The 19,533-nt window shown below is 35.9% G+C and overlaps 1 protein-coding gene across 5 annotated transcripts; it reads left to right on the top strand.

Moving 5' to 3' along the window:
* Positions 1 to 7,339: 7,339 nt before the first annotated feature.
* Positions 7,340 to 18,076, top strand: LOC126722348 (uncharacterized). Of its 5 annotated transcripts, none has more exons than XM_050425528.1 (6): positions 7,340 to 7,523; positions 9,335 to 9,363; positions 12,671 to 12,810; positions 14,461 to 16,134; positions 16,220 to 17,109; positions 17,193 to 18,076. In XM_050425528.1, exons 4-6 carry the CDS (start codon positions 14,499 to 14,501, stop codon positions 17,901 to 17,903), a joined length of 3,237 nt encoding a protein of 1,078 aa, XP_050281485.1. In that variant the 5' UTR covers positions 7,340 to 7,523; positions 9,335 to 9,363; positions 12,671 to 12,810; positions 14,461 to 14,498; the 3' UTR covers positions 17,904 to 18,076. The 5 variants fall into 5 exon arrangements, with proteins under 5 accessions (XP_050281485.1, XP_050281477.1, XP_050281462.1 ...); XM_050425520.1 differs by having other exon boundaries at positions 9,335 to 9,426; positions 12,751 to 12,810; XM_050425505.1 differs by having other exon boundaries at positions 9,335 to 9,426.
* The last annotated feature ends 1,457 nt before the right edge of the window (positions 18,077 to 19,533 follow it).

Genomic DNA, 19,533 nt, shown 5'->3' with positions numbered 1-19,533 from the left:
GATAGGTCTTTGAAACCCATTCCACCCTCCATTTTTGGCTTGCACAAAGTTTCCCAATTTTTTCAATGGATTTTCCTCCGATCTCCTCTTTGACCTCACCAAAATTTTCGAATCATCATCTCGATCTCCTTACATAAGCCTACGGGTAGACGAAAGCAGCTCATAGCAAAAGTGGGAATTGCTTGTACTACTGCCTTAAGGAGGATTTCTTTGCCTGCTTGGGAGATTAGTTTTTCCTTCCACCCTTGGATTTTTCCCCACACTCTTTCTTTGATGAAGTTTAGGCTAGCACTTCTATTTCTGCCCACCACAGCTGGTAAACCCAAGTATTTTTCATACTCCTTAATCTCCGGGATACCAAGGAAAGTTTTATGTCATTTTTTACCTTCAAAGGGACTGACTTGCTGAAGAAAAGGGTGGTTTTTTCCTTGTTGATGTGCTGGCCCGAAGCATGCTCATAGAGATTCCTTGGATTGTTTGAATATCACTTATCTAGGCACGACAAAAGAGGAGACTATCATCAGCAAAAAATAAGAGTGAGATTTTTGGACCATACTGGCATAGGGAATATCCTCTTATTTTGTCTTCCACAACTGCTTGCTTAATGAGTGCATTAAGGCCTTCAGAGCATAAAATGAAGAGGTATGGAGATAGTGGGTCGCCTTGCCGGATGCCTCTTAAAGGTATAATGTGCCCCTTTGGCTCGCCATTTACTAAAATTGAGAAGGAGACTGTACTGATGCACTCTGATATTAGCTTAATCCACTTTCTGTCAAAACCCATTTTTTCCATTAGCTTCAGCAAGAAACCCCATTCCACTCTATCAAATGCTTTGTTCATGTCCAGCTTGAGAGTCATTGCGCCTATTTTTCCGGATCTCTTGGTCTTCATGTGGTGGAGAGTCTCAAAAGCAAGAAGTATGTTATCTGAAATTGCCTTATCAGATTGGAAAGCACTTTGAGTTTCAGATATAATATTAGGTAAAAACTGTTTTAATCTATTCGCCAAAACCTTGGAAATAAGTTTATACACAATATTACACAAGGCAATAGGATGAAATTCAGTTACCTTCTCTGGGCTTTTCACCTTGGGAATAATGGTTATGAAGGTGTGATTTATACCTGGTGGAATGTGACCGGAGTTTAAACAAGAGAGGACTGCATCTGCTACATCACTGCCAATTTCCCCCTAATAGTGTTGGAAAAAAATAGGGGGCATACCATCTGGTCTCAGGGCCTTTAGAGGGGCCATTTGGGAGAGAGCAATATTGACTTCTTCTCTTGTGAAGGTTCGGTCGAGGATAGCATTCATGTCATCAGTTACTGTACGTTGGACTAAGTTGCACACCTTATCAATTTCACTCGGCTTTGAGGAGGTAAACAGGTCGGTGTAGAACTCCACCAATAGTTTTTGAGACATTTTCATCCCCGGTACACATAACATTGTTTTGATCGTGAAGCCCATGGATATTATTGCGTCGGAATCTATGTGATGCCCTACTGTGAAAATAACTTGTGTTTTTGTCACCTGATGCAATCCAATGGGATTTTGAACGTTGAAGCCATAATTTTTCTTCAGCTACTAAAAGTGCATTAATCTCGTGTTTTAGCTGTTGAACAATATCAAAGTTTGCTCCTTGAAGAGCAAGGTTTTCGGCCTGTTTTAGTAGCTTCTTTTTCTCGCCTATCTGCCTTGTAATGTTCCCAAAATGTTGCGTACTCCACTAGCGCAAATTTTTTTGACAGTTGCGAATTTTTCCAGCAACGTTAACCATGGGAGAGGACCCACAGTTGTACCTCCATGCCGAGCTAACTGTTTCATGGCAGCCTTCGTGATCCAACCAAACCTGTTCGAACCTCCAAGGTCTCTGCTTTTGAGTATTGATTCCCATTGGGTGAATGATGATCGGCTTGTGGTCTAAAGTACCACTTTCAAGCGTGCAGGCCTTTGTAGCAGGGAATAAACTCAGCCAATCATGTGATCCAACAGCCCTGTCAAGCCTCTCCCAAATCGTTGTCCCATTCGGATAAGATTTATACCAGGTAAATTTGTTCCCTACAAACCCCAGATCGACGAAACCACACTTATCAAGGACATCTCAAAACTCCTGCATCTACTGATTCGGTTTTGGCCTACCACCTACTTTTTCATGAGACTTTGCAATCTCGTTGAAATCTCCCGCACATAGCCAAGGTAGGTTGGATTGTTGTTGCAGCCATCTCAAAATTCTCCATGACTCAGGGTGGTTTTGTGTCTCCGGATAGCCATAGAAACCTGTAAATCTCCAACTGCCCTCCTTCCCTTTATTGATGATGGCATCAATGTAGTTTTGCGAAGCATCTTCCACCACTAAGTCTATATCCTTTTTCCAGAACAAAGCTAATCCTCCCCCTCTTGTGACTCATGAAACTCCAAATGAATCTCTAAACTTCATTCTTTCTTTCAAACTGTTTACCCTAGCTTCGTCTAGCCATGTTTCGGCTAAGAACATGAGGATCTTGCGCTTGGACTAGATCTCCGAGCTCTCGAATTGTCTAGAGGTTTCCAAGCCCCTGACAATTCCAGCAGAGAAGACTCATGGCTCCCGTCTGGGCTGGGAGGCAGCCACCGCCGTTCTTGACTCAGTTGATTTGTAGGCAAACCACAACAGTCCTCTGAAGTGAAGGGGCGTTTCAAGGAGATAGCTTCATGCAACACCAGGTCGCCTTCATTGGTACCTTCATAGGTTGGACGTGTAATTCTTTTCCAGGTCCTATGAGTTAGGAGGCTAAGGTTTTGGTCTACGCAAGAAGGTGTCAGGGTACCAGTGGGTTTGGTATAGAAGGCATGCTATGGCACGTGACCTTTTGGTTGTTTGGGGGGGTGGGGGGGGGGGGCGTGGATTTCATTAAGCTCATCCAAGTCAACCGTTGAAACTATTGCCCTAGAATCATGGCTATTTAATCCACATTTATGGGTTGCTTCACTGTCAGGATCAACTTCGAATTTCTTCTCGTTCATTTCTCTTAACGTGCCATAAGTGTTATCTCCTTTTATGGCATTGGCCGTTATGCCATTTAATTCTAATGATTGCCCCTTTAGACCCTCATTAATTATGTCCATAGATTCCGTTCGTTTCCCTTTCTATACTGTGCTTGTCGGAGGAGTTGTCACCGCCGTTTCTTCCTCACCTGCCGTTGAGTCACGGTTAGACCTTGACAGCCCCTTTTCCTTCTTCCTTGACTCATAGTAACCTGGAACTTTGATTACTGCTTTCCTCGGCATGGCCAATGGTAAAGCTCTAATCCATGGACCATATTCTCTATCATCTGTGGACAGAGTGCCATCGCTCTCAATCCATTTGTCGCAGTTTCTGTTTGTGTGGTCAAGACAACCACACCAGTAGCAAAGGATTGGTAATCTCTCATACTTGAAACTTACCCACCCTGTCTCTCCCTTTCCCATTGAAATCTTACGTCCACGACATAATGGAATGTTCATATCCACAATAACTCTTACCCGAAAATATATTCCTCCTTCCATTTCTGAGATATCCGTATCCTTACACACCTCTCCAATCACAGTGCATAGTTCTTCAGCCACCCCCCTGTTTAGGAAGTGAAGAGGAAGGTCGTGGATTTGGACCCACAATAGAACTTGTTGAAGCTAAGTTCACTAACAGGTGTAGCGGTATCATGCCAGTAGAGGGCGACTAGATGTTTATCGAAGCTCCATGGTTGGAGCAATAAAATCTTCTCAGTCTCCTCCTCGTTGTCAAAGACAAATAGAATAATGTGATCTCCTACAGAGCGTACTTGGAAGCCGTTTTTCGAGCGCCATAGAGGGCTGAAGGTTCTAATGATGGCCTCGGTGTTCAGTGCACGCTTTGTGAAGAATTTTGCTGCTAGAATAACTTCCCCAGTCGATCTCTCCTTTGATAGGTGAAGTTTGCTGTCTTCTCTATCGTTCAATGTTAGTTTGCTCAAATGTTTTGTTAATCCTTCCATTGCCATGGAAGCAGACACTCGTGTTTCCCTACATCCCAAGAAAGAAAAACCCCACAAACCCTACGAATAACAGTGTTATCCTAGGGACAAAACAGCCTTACAAGAAGGGACAACCTGAATTCTACAGTCAAAGAGAAGTTTGGAGCTCCAAAACTTTTCTTAGCACTGAGAAACTTTTTTCCTATATTTTTAAAGTTCACATCCAAAACTAGTTTGAAAATAAACCTTATTCCATTCTATTATGAAATCACACAAGCCAATTGTACTGGTTCACATTCGTTTAACCCATTGCCTATGTTAATTTTGATAATTTAATTGTTGTATATAATCAAATGTCTTAACAAAATATAAACAATTATGCTACTGATATCAATATTGAAGATTGGTTAAGTTGAATATTTTGTACAAGTATAATACGTGAATGTTAAACAAAATTTTTATTAAAAAATACGGCACAATAGTCGTACTTTATTAACTATGCTTTTTAGTCGTAAAACTTGTGGGGCAACACTCTTTTCTTTTGGGTTCAAATGATTTTTTGACATCCTTGTTAAAATAATTTTTTTTTAAAACGTCTTTCAATAAAATATTTAACGCCCTTCAACTCACAAAATGAGTGGTCTACCGAAGTTTCAGCCAAAAAAAAGAGTGATCTAGCCAACTGATAATGTGCCACTCAATTATAATAAATAAGTGATACGATAAATTTCTTATATATATATATATATATATTGATAAGATAAGTTAATGAATGTCCAAGATATTGGTTTAAGGTATATTTTTATAAACACCTAAAAAAAGATATATTTTTATAAACATTTTATGGGAAAAAAAATTCATTTTTTAAGACTTTTTATATTTCCCATAAAAATTGTGTCAAAACTTTCTTAAAATGATTTATTAACAATTTTTCTAAGAGCACTTGTTAACATGACTCATTTACAATTTGTTGAGACATGTTGTAATTAATACAACATTATTTTCACGTGAGACTATATCAATTTCATTTTTATTATATATCAATCACATGTGAAACCTAACAATTATGAAAAATATTATGTGGTTAGATTTATTAAATAAAAAAACATTTAGGATAAGTACATCATGGAATTATGTGGCATAAAATTAAAACAAAACCAAATTTTAAGGGTCAAAGGTGTAATTTAGTCATATATAGAGATTCTTATTGACTCTTTTGGTTGCTAATCGGTATTAGTTCCCTATTGTTCGTAGAAATTGTGCATAAGGTAGGTTGGTTTTTACTTTTTGGTTGTTTTATTTTACTTAGATTCTCACTATTTATAAATGAAGATTGTAGTTAAAAAACAAATGTCGTTTAAAAAAAAAAAAAAAAACATATGTATTTTTTTTTTTTTTAAATTTAATACAAACAAGGGTATCCAGACTTGGGCTAGGAGGACTCCTATGGGGTTGGCCCCAAGATAGAGGCAAGAAGTTTCGAACTTAGGATCTCATGAATATTATGCATCATTAGGAACCACTTATTGAACTTTTTGAAGTTTATATATATAAAAAAATTGCAAGACTTAGGTACAGAATTTAGGTGTTGTTCCTTAGGTTCCCTTCTTAAAATCAATGACGGAGCAATCCTTGGACATGGGGGGAGGGGGGGGGGGGGAGTGGCCCCCTAAATTATTTTAGTATATATATGTATTAATTTTAGCAATTTGTTTCAATAAATTTGCACTTTGTTCCCCTCAACAACATTATTAATCTTTTTAAGGGCTATAAAATTTTTTATTGATTTAAAATATGAAATTAATTTAACAAGCTCAACAACAAAATTTATCAATAGTAAACTTAAGCCCAAACAACACCCCAAAACAAACCCACGCAAGACACAAACAAAAAATAAAATAAAATAAAAAATTCCTAAGCCGATTCTAACTAGTCTAAGTGAATGCCTACACACATCTGTTAACACGCAAGACACAAAAAAAAAAGGAAAAAAAGAAGAGAGAGGGTTTAAGAGGCAAAAGAGCAAGACACTCAAAAAAAAAAAAAACCTAACTTTATAAATGAATGCTTATTTAGAGTTTCAATTTTATTTTTATTTTTTTTTTAATACTTCTGTGCCCCTAACTCCAAGTCCTGGCTCTAGGGATGTTCACCAAATCGCAAAAACCACACCAAAACTACCCGCAAAATGGCATAATCGCATCACACCACACCACAAGTAACAGTGCACCGTATGGTGCAGTGCGGTTTGCAGTTTTATAATAAGAAAATCTCACAAACCGCACTACATCATACCCTCTCTATATATTAATATATTATTTATTTTTAATATTAAATATATTATTAATAGTTTAATAGCCCTCGTTAAAAAAAAAAAGTTTGATAATCTTAGCAAATGTTGACTAAGAAAACTAGTCCAAAATAAAGAAAAAACTAGTTTAATAGTTTAAAACTTGGCCCAAAACAAAGGGAAAAATTAATTTTGGGCTGGGTAGGAAAAACCCAAAATTTTAAAAATATACCGACTTCAAGCTAATCAAACTGCATCTTATACATTGCACCGCACAGGTGACTACAAAAATGAGGTGTAGTGCAGTTACGGTTTTGGCTAAATTCTAAACCGTATCACACCACACTGCACCGCATATGTGGCTGCAAAAATAAGGAGCAGTGTAGTTATGATTTTAGTTAAATCATACTGCAAAGTGCGGTGCTAAAAATGGCCTAAAACTGCACCGCACTGCGAACACCCTCACCTGGCTCCATCTCTGCTTAAGATTTAGCCATATGGTTATATTTAACTAAAAATATACTTCCATCTCATGAGAAAAAAGTCACGTAGCTGAATTTTAAGAGTGAAACCTAAGAACAATACTTAAGTACTATACATAAATTTTGTCTTAAAAAGAAAAAAAGAAAAAGAAAAAACATACGCTGAAAGTGAATGAAAATGCCACATGCATATGGCGTGGGAGAAATAAATGGATTTGATTGTTATAAAAGCAAGGTCCATTTTTAAAATTTAAAAGCACAAGGTTTTTTTTTTTTTTGGTGATGAAAAAAGTAGATGGCAATATGCCGTTTTTAGAAATAGGATACTTCAAAACGGAAGAGTTAATAGATTTTAGTATTATTTAAACTTTAGAAACTCAAATAACTCATTTGTAACATTAGAGACTTTTTTTTTTTTTTGAGGAAAATTAGAGACTAAAAACGCTTAACATGTAAATTTTAAAAACCAAAAGTGTATTTTGACATAAAAAAAAAATTCTTTCATTTTAATCTATTATTTTATAAAAACTTGAACTTTACTCATTAATTTATTAATTTATTTTGAGATAGAGCTTTTCCAATATCTCATGGTCAATTCCATGTCTATAGACTCTATACCCTTCTTTTTATAGAACTGCACAACATTGGAAGCCCAAACGTGTGTGCCAATAGAAAATGTCCCGCCAGTTGAGTTTGTCACTCGGGAACCCAAACCCACAAAGCCGAAAAGACACAGACTTTGGCGCTACAAAGGAGACAACTACTGGACTTGCCGACATTCTTGAGGTAATTTATTGTATGTACTATTTCCTTATTTTGTGTTGAAAATCCTATGCTAATTCCATTCCCTGTTTTGACTCTTGCTTCTTGTCTGGTTCCATGGTTATCTTTCAGTTGTAGTTCTTGAGAAAATTTCATTGCCCATTTACTTAAAACTTGTTATTTTTACTCTAATACTTGCAAAAACTCATATGGGTAGCTAACCAATTCACCAATTCATTGGAATTTTGGTCTGTAATGAAATATTCAGCAACATTTAATAGTTTCTCACACTGTCACACACACTTTTTATACAAATGTGAACGATGGTTTTGAGTTAAAAGGCTAGTACATTGAATGAACAGTCACAATTGGGAAGCTGAGCCTTGTGATTTCATGAACTGCAAATAATTTGAGCTGGGCTATAGCAATTTTCTCTGCTGAGGCTAATCGGGGTGTTTTTTGGGGGGTTGGTGTTTTGGGTTTGGATTAATATGACTCATAGATTAAGCAATTTTTGGGAACACGAGGCATGTTGAGGGAGATGCATAAGGTTTGCTGTGGGGGGTTTGAATCATGTTTTATTTATTACTTTATGGTATTACCAATGCCTTGTAAGCATTTTTAAAACTTGTAAGAAAACCAGTTGGGCCTGGGTTTTCTGGCTTTAGTCTAAAGTGGATATCTTCTCTTCTCATTGATGTTGAGGGGATTTTTACATTGACGAGTCTTGTGCATTCAGAGTAATTTCTAGGGAATTAAACTTGGTGTATCATGTACAAATTGGCGAGAATTGGTTGTCATCGTGAATTGTTAAATCTCAAATACTATGAACTGCATGTAGGTTAGACTTTAGAGTCTTGAATTTATTAATCTAGGTTGCATTTGACACTGAAACTACTCTAATAAAGTATATAGGCATGTTCGGAGTGTTGCTGGATGCCCCTTTTGAATGCTCTATACCCTTTTTATACTTGATGACTCTTCAGTTACTGTTAATTATACGTTGCATCATCCTCGACTTTAGGAGTAATTTTCCTTGGTGATGTGTTGAGCTATCCTTGCTTTATGGAGTAGTTACTTAGTAAATATCCTCATGTCAATTCTATATGTTTGGCCTTCTTTCTGTTTCAAAGTTGTTACTTTAGAAGGTTATCTTTCTAACTTTTTCAATTTCTAGCCATTGTATAGCCATTAGATCTTGACACATGCCTTCGATTCCTTGACTTTTAAATATTTGGTTAGACATTAGATTATTTGGCTTTCAGGTTGAGGGCACTAGTAATCATTGTGACCCTTATAAATCATACTCTGATTGACCAATTTAAAATGTTAATATATTATTAAGAGTGTATGATTATGACAATATAAAAGAAAATTATGTAGTATGATGTGCTATTATGCTGTTTTAGTACAATATATTCAACCCTCAAGTTTAACACTCATGAGATTGCCTAATGTGCTATTATGTAAAGGCAAGAATTTCACCTCCATCTCTCACTTTAGGATTTAAATCATATCAAATTATATAATAGTTATCAAATGCTGAAGTTTAATTGTAACTATTGTGGATTGTTTCACTTCTGTGAAATATTATTCTCATTTCCTTGAGATTGATTGCGGATAATATTGCAGCAAGGCAATCAAAAGTCTTAAGTCATTTTAATTAAAATATTTAATTTACTTATGTATGAATGGGATTGAGTTTGTTTAGCTATCAATTTTGTTGTTATTAGGAATCAGTTGTATTAAGCTCTAAATAAGCTTAGTTATTAATTGTTAGTAAATTTAATGTTGAATGTTTATAGAGTTGCTCTGATATTTTGTTCTCTTTGCAGCTCTGGGAAGGTGCCTTACTTGCTCATATGTATGAAGGATTCTTATATTTTTACCTTGTTTATTCAGTGGGGGCTAGGCTTTACTGGAGATGGTATTAAATATTTTCATCCTGTCTGTTTCTTCTTTACTATTTATCTTGTTATTCAATGGAAAAGAAACTGTGCTTTTAAAATCCTCAATATTAGAAGTCATATCTTTAATTTGAGAGCTTAATACCTCTTTCTGCATGACTGGAAAATAATATATTGTCAGGTTTAAATTTTATATCTAGCCTTCTTAAAGTGTTTCCAACTGCTCAACTTAATTTGATTTTTTTTTTGGATAGATAACGAAAAATTTTATTAAGAAAAAAATAGCCAACCCGAGTACATTGGAGATGTACTGTGGGGGAAAAAATCAAGAACCAAAATTACAATGATCAACTTAATTTGATTTGTATTCCACCACAATTTGCCTCCCTGAATTTACAACATATTAGATAATATCCTCTACCTGCAAGTCAAAAATTTGCTTAAAATTGAGATAGCATAACAGATGACATGGGGTTTTACATTTGTTTTCTGCCTGACTACTTGGGACTTGGGGTTGATTATTTCTTTTAAATCAAATCTATACAGAACTGCCATGTACTTTCAAAGGGTTGATTTTGTCTGTTTTCTGACAAACACCACATATACTTTTGACATCTATGATGACATGAACTCTGGAAATTAACTTCACTATGTTGATAAAACATCTAGTTCAATAATTTGTTTAGTATGACTGCATAATTATTTATATTTTCTGCTGTATGTTTGTTGTGTCTATTGTTCTTTCTTGCTGTGTGCTTACATAGAGCAATCTGACAGTGCTAGACAGGTTGAACTTTCAGTATGCATTACATGTTCTCATAAACATATTTTAAACACAGAAAGGGATGATTATGTACAACCTTATTCAAATATCTGGGAGTTCCTTGCTTCCTATCAAGAGATCATTTTTTGGACTTAAAGCATGTAGGCTCGATTCTCATTTCAGTGCCCAAAGATTAGCAAGAGTTTGTTATTCTGATGATTATGGAATCTGTTTGATTCATGTTCCTTTACCATGGTAGTAGTGCCATCAAATGTATTAGAAGTTCAGATCATGCTGATTTATTTATCCAATTTTCCTGCTACATGTACCAAAAATATTATTGAGAGACATGATTTCTTAAATTTTGTCAATGACAAATGAATTACTAAATTTAGTTTCAAGATTGAAGGATAATCTTTAAATTTGTTCAATTACTTTTGAAAAATCTGATTTTAAACCCTAACTAACCAATTAATGGATTAAGTGTTGCTTAAGCCTAGAGTTAGCAATCAAATACATAGTGCTTCCACATTGAAAATCAACCACATGTATGTAAAAGCAATAAAGGCACCCAAGACATTAATGACAAAGTGGAAAACGATTGAAGAACACTCTAGGGTAACCTACTCATGTGAAATATCACTATAGAAGAATGAGTTACAATAGTCTATACTTACAAAACCTTTGTAAGTACTCACTCTATATGAAACCTCAACAAACAAATCGTTTACCTTCCACTATCTAGAGCTCAAGAATTCTTCTACAAAACTTTCTTCATGAATGAATTCGTCTGGGACCATCCGAACTTCAGTAACTCTTCGTAGAGATATATCAACGAACCCATTGGTAAAGGGTATGGCAACTCTATGGTTTGAACGAGAAACTCACTAAGAGAAACTCTGGAAGGAACTTATGAGGTAAACACTCAAGGGAGAGGGTTTTTTGAAGTTTTGGCTCAAGAAAATTAAGCTCTCACAAGGATAGCAATATGAGAGCCTCTCTCCTAAAAAAATGTGCATTAATGGTTGGTATTATATAGAAAAAAAGATTAAAACATGGAATCAACAAGCTCAAGCTTACTTTCTAATAAAATGTGGGCTTGGGCTCAAAAGCACAAGCAAGGGATTAGCAGTGTTAAGCAAAGGTAAGCAGTTAGGGCCTAACACACTGTGCTGTAAGCTAATCTGTTCACTTTAACAGTGATGCGAAGAGAGAAAGACTTCCTAACTTGTGATCAGCTGGCATCCTGCTCTTGAGGGGGTGGAGTCCTGGGAAGTCCCCTGTGGACGACTCCCATACAATTCTTTTTACTTTTTACTGCAAGCAATTTTCATGTTTTGAGTTCGCTCGAGCAAGTATTCTAAAACTTAATTTCTCCAAGCTACTTCTTGGTTAGGCTGTCATCGAAGGATGTTAGAAAACTCAAAAAAACTTGAGTTTTGAAGGCTCATGTTTGTCAAGTGTATTGATTAATTTAATTCTTTGTCTAGTTCAAATGTCAATTTATCCAACATCCTTCTACATTTACGTAGTGTCTTTCTCCATGTGTAATCCTTTGACAATGTCTTTCACTTTAGAAAGGAACTTTAAACAGTTCTAGTCTCTTCCTTCCAATTGATATGAGGTTGCATCAGTGGAATAGCTCATTCTTGGGGGTGCATAATGTGGCAGGGGAATTGGTGAGTGAAATGCATAACCAAATCAAATGCTTTGTTGTTAGTAAGGTTACTTGCTTATCTCGTAGGTTGTCTTTGACTAGTCTCCTTCCACAAAATGAACTTGCCAGTGGCTCCATATGTATGTGTATAATAGTCCTTATGCTCTTTGTATATCTGAACTGCACATTGTGCAATTTAACGTTTTTTGTACAAGTTGGTGAAACTTACTACATGTAACTAGGAATTTCGAAAATGTGTCAAGTTCTACATAAACATGGCTTCCTGTAGAATATTATTGCTGTTAGAATGCTTGCTATCAGTGTGTGACATTATTGATCATTTTGACAAAATTCAATATGTTAACAAATAGCATCTGAGATGGTATTTTCAAAGGATCCTATTATAATCTGGAGTACCTCATATTTGGAGATTATATGTAAAATTGGAAAAAAGAAATAATAGGTCTATTCAATGTCTAAGCAGCATCTGAACATGCACTATTGTATTATCTTATATCATTATTTTGGGTCTTTTGTGGACTTAACAGAGATTGAAACTTATGTAACCTGTGCCATGGTTTCCGTTGTAGAATATTTTGATCTTCAAAACATTTAGTTATGCACCTAAGTTCCACATGTATGGAATCTCATATATTTTTATGATACTTCTTTTTTGGATTTTTCTGTTCTTATCATTACACTGAGACATTGTATTTTCAATTTAGAATATTTTGGTCTTTGTAGAATGCAAGACAAATGAAATTTTGACTGATGAGATGGTATTTATAATAAATTATATTTAAGTGGGATTTCCTATTTCTTGTTGCTGATTAGTGATAATTAGGCACCCAATAGCTGCTTGAGCTTGAGGCTTGAGGCTTGAGGCTTGAAAGCCAGACAATAATTCAGGATGCATCATTTCAGGAGGGAGAAAAGAGCACATGGAAGCTGAATAAAAAGAGGGGTCTGGGTCATGCTGATTTGGTAAGTAGTTCCTTGATAAGTATGTATTCTTTTCAAGTAAATATTTGCTTCAAAATCCTTTTGAACTACAAGAGGGTAACAAAGACACTATCCACCTCTTCATCAAGTATAAATTATTCATGTCTAAGATAAAGGTTATATAGGTTCTATTTCTAACATATTATCTAAACCCACCTAAAACTGATGAAGGAAGCAATTTTTTTTTTTTTTTAAAAAAAAACTTGTTCATATTTAATTTTTTGGATTCAATTGTATTTTTATTGGTAAATTATATTTTATTTTAGGTATCAGTATTTAATTAGTTATATTAGTATTTTTATTTAATTTCCTAGAGTCAAGGGTATGTTTGTATTTCAATAATGAGGATTTCTTAAGTTACCTAGAATTAGGTTTTTGTAGTCGATTAGAATTAAGATTTCCTATGTTTGTTAGAATTAGGGTTTAGTTGTAGCAATCTATATGAGCACAGTATTGTACTCCTATGGAGACAAGTTGACAGTTTGATTGATAATAAAATTTCTCTTAGAATTCTTCCTGTGGCCATAGGTGCTGACTCCTAGAGGTTCTCTCTTGTTTGGTGCTACTTCAATCAAGCTTAGTTGTAGACTACTAGGTTATCTATCCATTAGTTTTCTGCTTTTCAATTTTGTTGTATCGTTTTGGTTTGTCCTGCGTCAATAACACAAAACATCATATCTAAATTATGAACAGAAAATCTGTAACTGCACCCTACATTTGATTTTTCCTCAAGCAAACAGGCAATCTCTCTCTTGGAGTCTTAAACAGTTTCAGTCTTAGCCCTGTTGTTGAAGTAAAAGGAAAAATGTAACAAAGAATAAAATGCCACAAAAATGCTCACAAGTATTTTCATTTAAGAAGAAGTAGAAAGCTTTGAACAGAGTTTCACATGATATTAAATCTTTCCTCCATTTTTTTAAGTACAAGGGAAAATGAAAAAAGAATAAAATGCCACAAAAAAGCTCACAAAGTATTTTCATTTAAGAATGGGTAACAAGCTTTAGAATATAAAATGATAATTATTCTTTCCTCCCAAGTGAGGTTCATTAGGCTGAATCAATGAAGTTCAGATCCTTCTGATCATTGAAACTAAATTAATCTCCATAAGGCAATGGCCATTCCTCCATCCATTCTATTTAATGTTGTTGTTGTTGTTGTTTTTTTTTTTTTTTTTTTTTTTCTTCTTCTTTCAAGTATTTTGCTGAAACACATCAGGAAACTATTCAGAAAAAATCGCACCTGCATTTATAATGTCTTCATTTGTTGCTGCATCTACAGATTTAAAGAAAGGGAAACTTACCTTCTAGAAAGTTTGTATGGACTTCCTATGAATCATCATATTTAAAGATAATGTAACGAGTTCATCTCATATATGTTTCTTTCTCTAAAATGTTGCTCTCAATTTCTTTCCTGTTTCCAATAATTGGGCATCATTCTACGTTGCAATTTCTTTCTTTTAACATTTTGGGCTTAAAAACTTCTTTTGAATTTTAAACTTGTTATCTCCTTGAACATCTTTTTATTAGCATTATTCTTTCTTAGACTTGTAAACTTATTTTGAATTTTAAACTCTTTGGCTACTTAAACATCGTTTTATCAACTTTATTCTGTCTTACGTTTTCTTCCTTACAGTGTTCTATGATTAAATTATCCTGCCTTCCTCTGTTCTCATGGCCCGTGCAAAGAGAATGATTGAGCGCCCATCAGTTTCTTATGAGGTGGAACTCGCTGAGAGGGAATCATCAGCGGAGCAATCAATTGAAGCTGAAGCTAATGATACTGCACGTCTTCTTGCTGATCAATTGAGCAAAGAGAGTGAGAAAAAGAAGGATCTTCTTCTATCAACTTTTATCCCTATCACCTTCACTAAAGAAGTTGGTGAATCTTCATTGAGCTCAGGTGACCCTTCTAAACATTATACATTAGGTCCAGCTTTCGTAGGTCCTGCACCTAACAAATTCCTGCAATATTTTCCTTCTTGTAAGAATGGATCACCATTGTATCAAACAACATATTTTGACTGGGGCATCTGGAACAACATAATCTCGATTGCTTCATGGTATCATTGTGATCAGACCTGGTCTGCCTGGGTTTCTAGGATGCATGCCATTTTGAAAGACAAGTGGGTTGATTTGGGTATTTGTGAGGCAATTTGCAGTTCTCAATTTGAAATGCCTCTTAATCAGCCCCTAATTGCGGCTTTGTTGTTATTTTGGTCTCCCGTGACCAATACTTTTCACTTTCCAGAGGGGTTTATGACCATCACTATTGCTGACGTGGTTAGTATGCTGGGATTATCAGCAATTGGGGATGTTCCTTACCCAGGCTATTCTCCTCCAGGTGTTGAGTCATATCATTGCCCTACTAAAGGAAGTGACTTAGGATATCAAGCGTTTTTGAAGAGAGAGGTGAGATATGATGACGAGATCACTTTCCAAGAGGAGTGTTCTTTCTATCTCTATTGGATTTGCAAATTTCTCGTTTGCAATCCATCAAAACGTATTCTTCAACAATTTGTGCCACTAGCTGTTGCGCTTGCTAAAAGGAAGAAATTAGCTTTGGCCCCATATTTTGTGGCCAATCTATATCGAGCTCTTTATTCTCTAACTGGAGAAAACCTTTCAAAGTCGATTGGTGGTCCTCTTTGGTTCCTCCAGATTTGGGCTTATGCATATTTCCCTATCTTAGCTCCAATTATTACAGATTATGGGAAATCTAAACCTATTAATTATGCCCAAATGTGGATGGAGGCTAGGTATGAGAAAGGAATAACCCCAACATTCAAGAGGTGCTTTGAAGTTTTCTTTGATATCCATAGGTCAAGATTGGACTTCGATTTCATGCCATTCTTTGAGAGGAAATTTGGCTCGAAGGAATTTCTGATAATGTCCTCGACCATGGAAGAGCCCGACGATATGATTCAACAGGTTTGGGGCAGCTGTCTTTTTTCTCGAGAGTTGATCACATATGGAGTTAAAAAGGCTGGCACTGAAATCTATGCCCCATCTCTGGTTGCTCGACAATTTGGGCTGGTGCAATCAATCCCAGCTCCCCCCACATGGACAATCAACGACCCTTGGAATACTCGAATCCAAGTGCCAGGGAATATCTTGGAGACTTTAGCTGCTGATTGTGAGGGAGCAGTGACCAGGTTTAAATTCAGACATTTTCAACAACTGCCAAAAGCCACAGATACCTTCAACACTTGGTGGGCTACATATATGGCCTCAAAAAATGATCCTGGGATTATGAAGCAAGCAGTAAGAAATCATTGCCCTGCATTTGCTCTCGAGGAAACACTTGGAGGTATGATTTATTTATATATTTTTAAATTTTTTGTTGAACTGATATTTCTTTTCATGAGACTAATAATTGCCTTAATATATTGTAGATGTCATCTCAACCTCTTACCAAGAGCCTTCAGAAGGTGACAACTTGAAGGTCTTCACTGTCCTCTCTCCTGTGCCTCTTCAACAAGTGTCTCCTCGACGGTCCCTAAGGCGAAAACAGGTAGATGCCAAGAGAAAGCTTCAAGTTGAGGAAGAAGTTGATGCTGAGAGGAGAACTAAAAAGAATAATGTCACAGAGATTGAGGCTGATCTCTTAAAGCTTGTAGAAATGCAGGCGGAGGTGGACAAACAAATTGCTGCTCTTAAAAAAGTAAAAAATGAATTTGAAGAAGAGCATAGGAGTTTGATCAAAAAGAAATTTGAGGATGAGAGCAAATTTGAAAAGAAAAGGAAGGTTGATGAAGAGCTTCCTAAAAAGAAAGGGAAGAGACAGAAGGATAAAGAAGATGCGGGAGATATGGACGAAGAGGGGAGGAAGAAAAAGGAATTGATTAGCAAAAAGGAAGAAGAAGAAAAAGAACGGAAAAATAAATTTTCTGAATCATTTGAGAAAAAGCAAAGAGAAGAAGAAGAGAGTAAAATAAAAGAAGCAGAAGATAAGAGGAAGAAAATTGAGGAGGAACAAAGGCAGGAAGGAAAAGAAAGAAGGAAGGAGGAAGAAACGAATACAAAGGAAAAAGAAGAGCACATGAGGAAGGTAGCAGAGGAAAATGAAGAGGAGGAAAGAAAAAGAAAAGAAAAGGGCGAAAAGAAAAAAGGAGAGGGGAGAAAGAAGAAAAAAGAGGAAGAAAGAAAAAGGCAAGAAAAAGAGAAGAAGCAGATTAAAGCAAAGAAAAGAAGGAAAGAAGGGGGAATTGATGCCACTCTTGGCAGAGAACCCTTGGCCCTTGATCAGCCAGACGTTGGGCTATCCACCCCGTTAGACTCATTGGTAAGCAATTATGGCTTTTCTTTGTTTCTTTTATGTTTGTGCTTTTGGTCTGTTATCTTAGCATTCAATTATATTATTGGCAGGGCTCTTACTCAAAAGAACCTCTACCATTCTCGACTGAGGCTGGAACCCTCAATTATCTACTCAAGCAGGCCAAATTGACTTGTCTCACACTTGATGAGCCTTCAAATTCATCTTCTTCGGCCTCTGGTGCAACTTCTGAACCTTCTCAAGAGAGGCTAGAAGAGGCTTTGGTAGATTTGAATAGCTGTTTCAGACTTGGTATTGAGAAAGTGTTGCTCAACACTGAAGTTCTTAATAAGTTTAAGTCTTCATCAAAGATTCTTCTTCAGCATCGCTTTTTTCTCTCCGAAATTAGACAGAGCGTACTTAGACTTTTCTGCAATAACTTGGTTAATACCTCAAAGCATTTGAAGTTGAAGCAAAAAAAGGAGAAAGAATGTATTGAGTTGAGGAACCAACAGAGGAGGTTGATCGAGACCCGAGAAACCTATAAGCTTCAACTAAATGTGCTTGTGGAGCAAATCAGCGAGAAGGTTAAAAGAAGGGAACAAATGGAGCAGGAGCTTATGGTTCTGAATGCAGAAATCACTGAAGCTCAATCTAAGCTCCATCATCTTCAAACTCAAAAGGCCACAGTTTGTGAAGAGTTAAGCGAGCTACCAAAGACTGAAGAAACACTTGAGAGGCAACTTCGAGACATTTCAAAGTACGAGGAATATGTAGAAGATGGCTGGAGGGTGCTTCTTTCTATTTTTGATTTCTCTCCATAAGTACTTATGCTTTAAGCCAGTTTTTTGGTTCTTTTAATTGTAATTTAAAATTAGAGCAGTTTATGCTCATTTTCTTGAAGCTAGGTGTGCAGGACTTTTTAAGTATTTTCCATTTATTGATCTTATATGCTCACTGCTGTCATTCTACATCAATCGATAGTTATTCCTATTAAGTAATTTTCTAACCAAGTATGACCCTTCCCGTTTAGCATACCATTTGCCACATCTTAAGTCTTTTACTCCAATGTGTAAAATGACTCTCCTCTAAGTTTCCAACAGCAAAAGACTTAAATTTTACCCCCCCTTTTTTTAATAGGCCTTAGCCTTTTTTTGGAAGTATAATCAAATTCAAGAAATTTGCTTGCGACTCATCAATATCATCAAACTAAGAACCATGGCTGTATTGATAATCTAATTATATAGTTTTGCTCTGATATTTTATTCTCTTTGCAGCTCTGGGAAGGTGCCTTCTTACTTGCTCCTGTCTATGAATGATTCTTATACTTGTTTATTCAAAGGGGGCCAGGAATTGCTGGAGATGGAATTAAATATTTTCATCCTGTCTGTTCCTCTTTATGTTTTATGTTATTATTCATTGGAAAAAACACTGCTTTTAAAATCCTCAATACTATTAGTCATTTCTTGAGTTCAAGAGCTTAATTCCTTCGTATGCATGACTGGTACAAAATATCTTGTCATGAGTAAGTTTTATATCTGAACTACTTAAGGTGTCTCCAACTGCTCTACTCCATTTACTTTTTCCCCCACAATTTTCCCCCTTGAATTTTGATTATCATTATTGGATGATATTCTCAACCTGTGCTTCAATCATAAGAATAATTGAAAGTCAAAAACTTTGCCTTTCTGATATTGAGAGAACAAAACAAATGACATGGGATTTTACAGTTAGTTATTTTCTGCTTCATTACTTGTGAGTTGGGCTTGATTATTTCTCTTAACTTAAATCAACTCAAGACAGCCACGTCCTTTTCCAATTGTTATTTTGTCTGTTTTCTGGCTATCACCTGATTCACTTGTGATGATTATGTTCGACATGAACTCTGGAAATCAACTTTTTTATGCTGATAATAACTTGTTTAGTGTGACTGCATCATTATGTATATTTTCTGCCATGTGTTTGTTGTTTCTAACTTTCTATGTTGTTTTTTGCTGTGTGCTTACAGGGCTAGACCGTTGTAAGTACAGAAAGGGGTAGTTACCCACTATTTTATTTAGATATCTTAAGACTTCCTTGCTTTCTTGCGGGTCTGATTCTCATTTGCAGTGCCCCCACTGTGTAGCAATGACTTGCCAAGTTTGTTATTCTAATGATTATGCAATCTGTTTCATTCATGTCCCTTAACCATGGCAGTAATGTCATCAAATGTATGAGAATTTCATTTCATGCTGCATTATTTACCCTGCTTGTAATTTACTTCTTCTCATGTGCTGAAAAGATTATCGACAGATACGACTCCTTGAGTTTTATCAGACACATGTATTCATGATTGTATGCTGGCCTTTTAATTTGTTCAATTACTGTGTCTGGCTGAATATAGTCTGTGGTGGCCCATGCCTCAATAACTGTTGGTAAAAGTTCTTTTAAAAAATTCAAGGTTAAGAACTTATG

This window comes from Quercus robur, chromosome 1 (genome assembly GCF_932294415.1).
Source record: "Quercus robur chromosome 1, dhQueRobu3.1, whole genome shotgun sequence".
Lineage (NCBI taxonomy): Eukaryota > Viridiplantae > Streptophyta > Magnoliopsida > Fagales > Fagaceae > Quercus > Quercus robur.
This window is presented reverse-complemented; position numbering and strand designations above follow the sequence as displayed.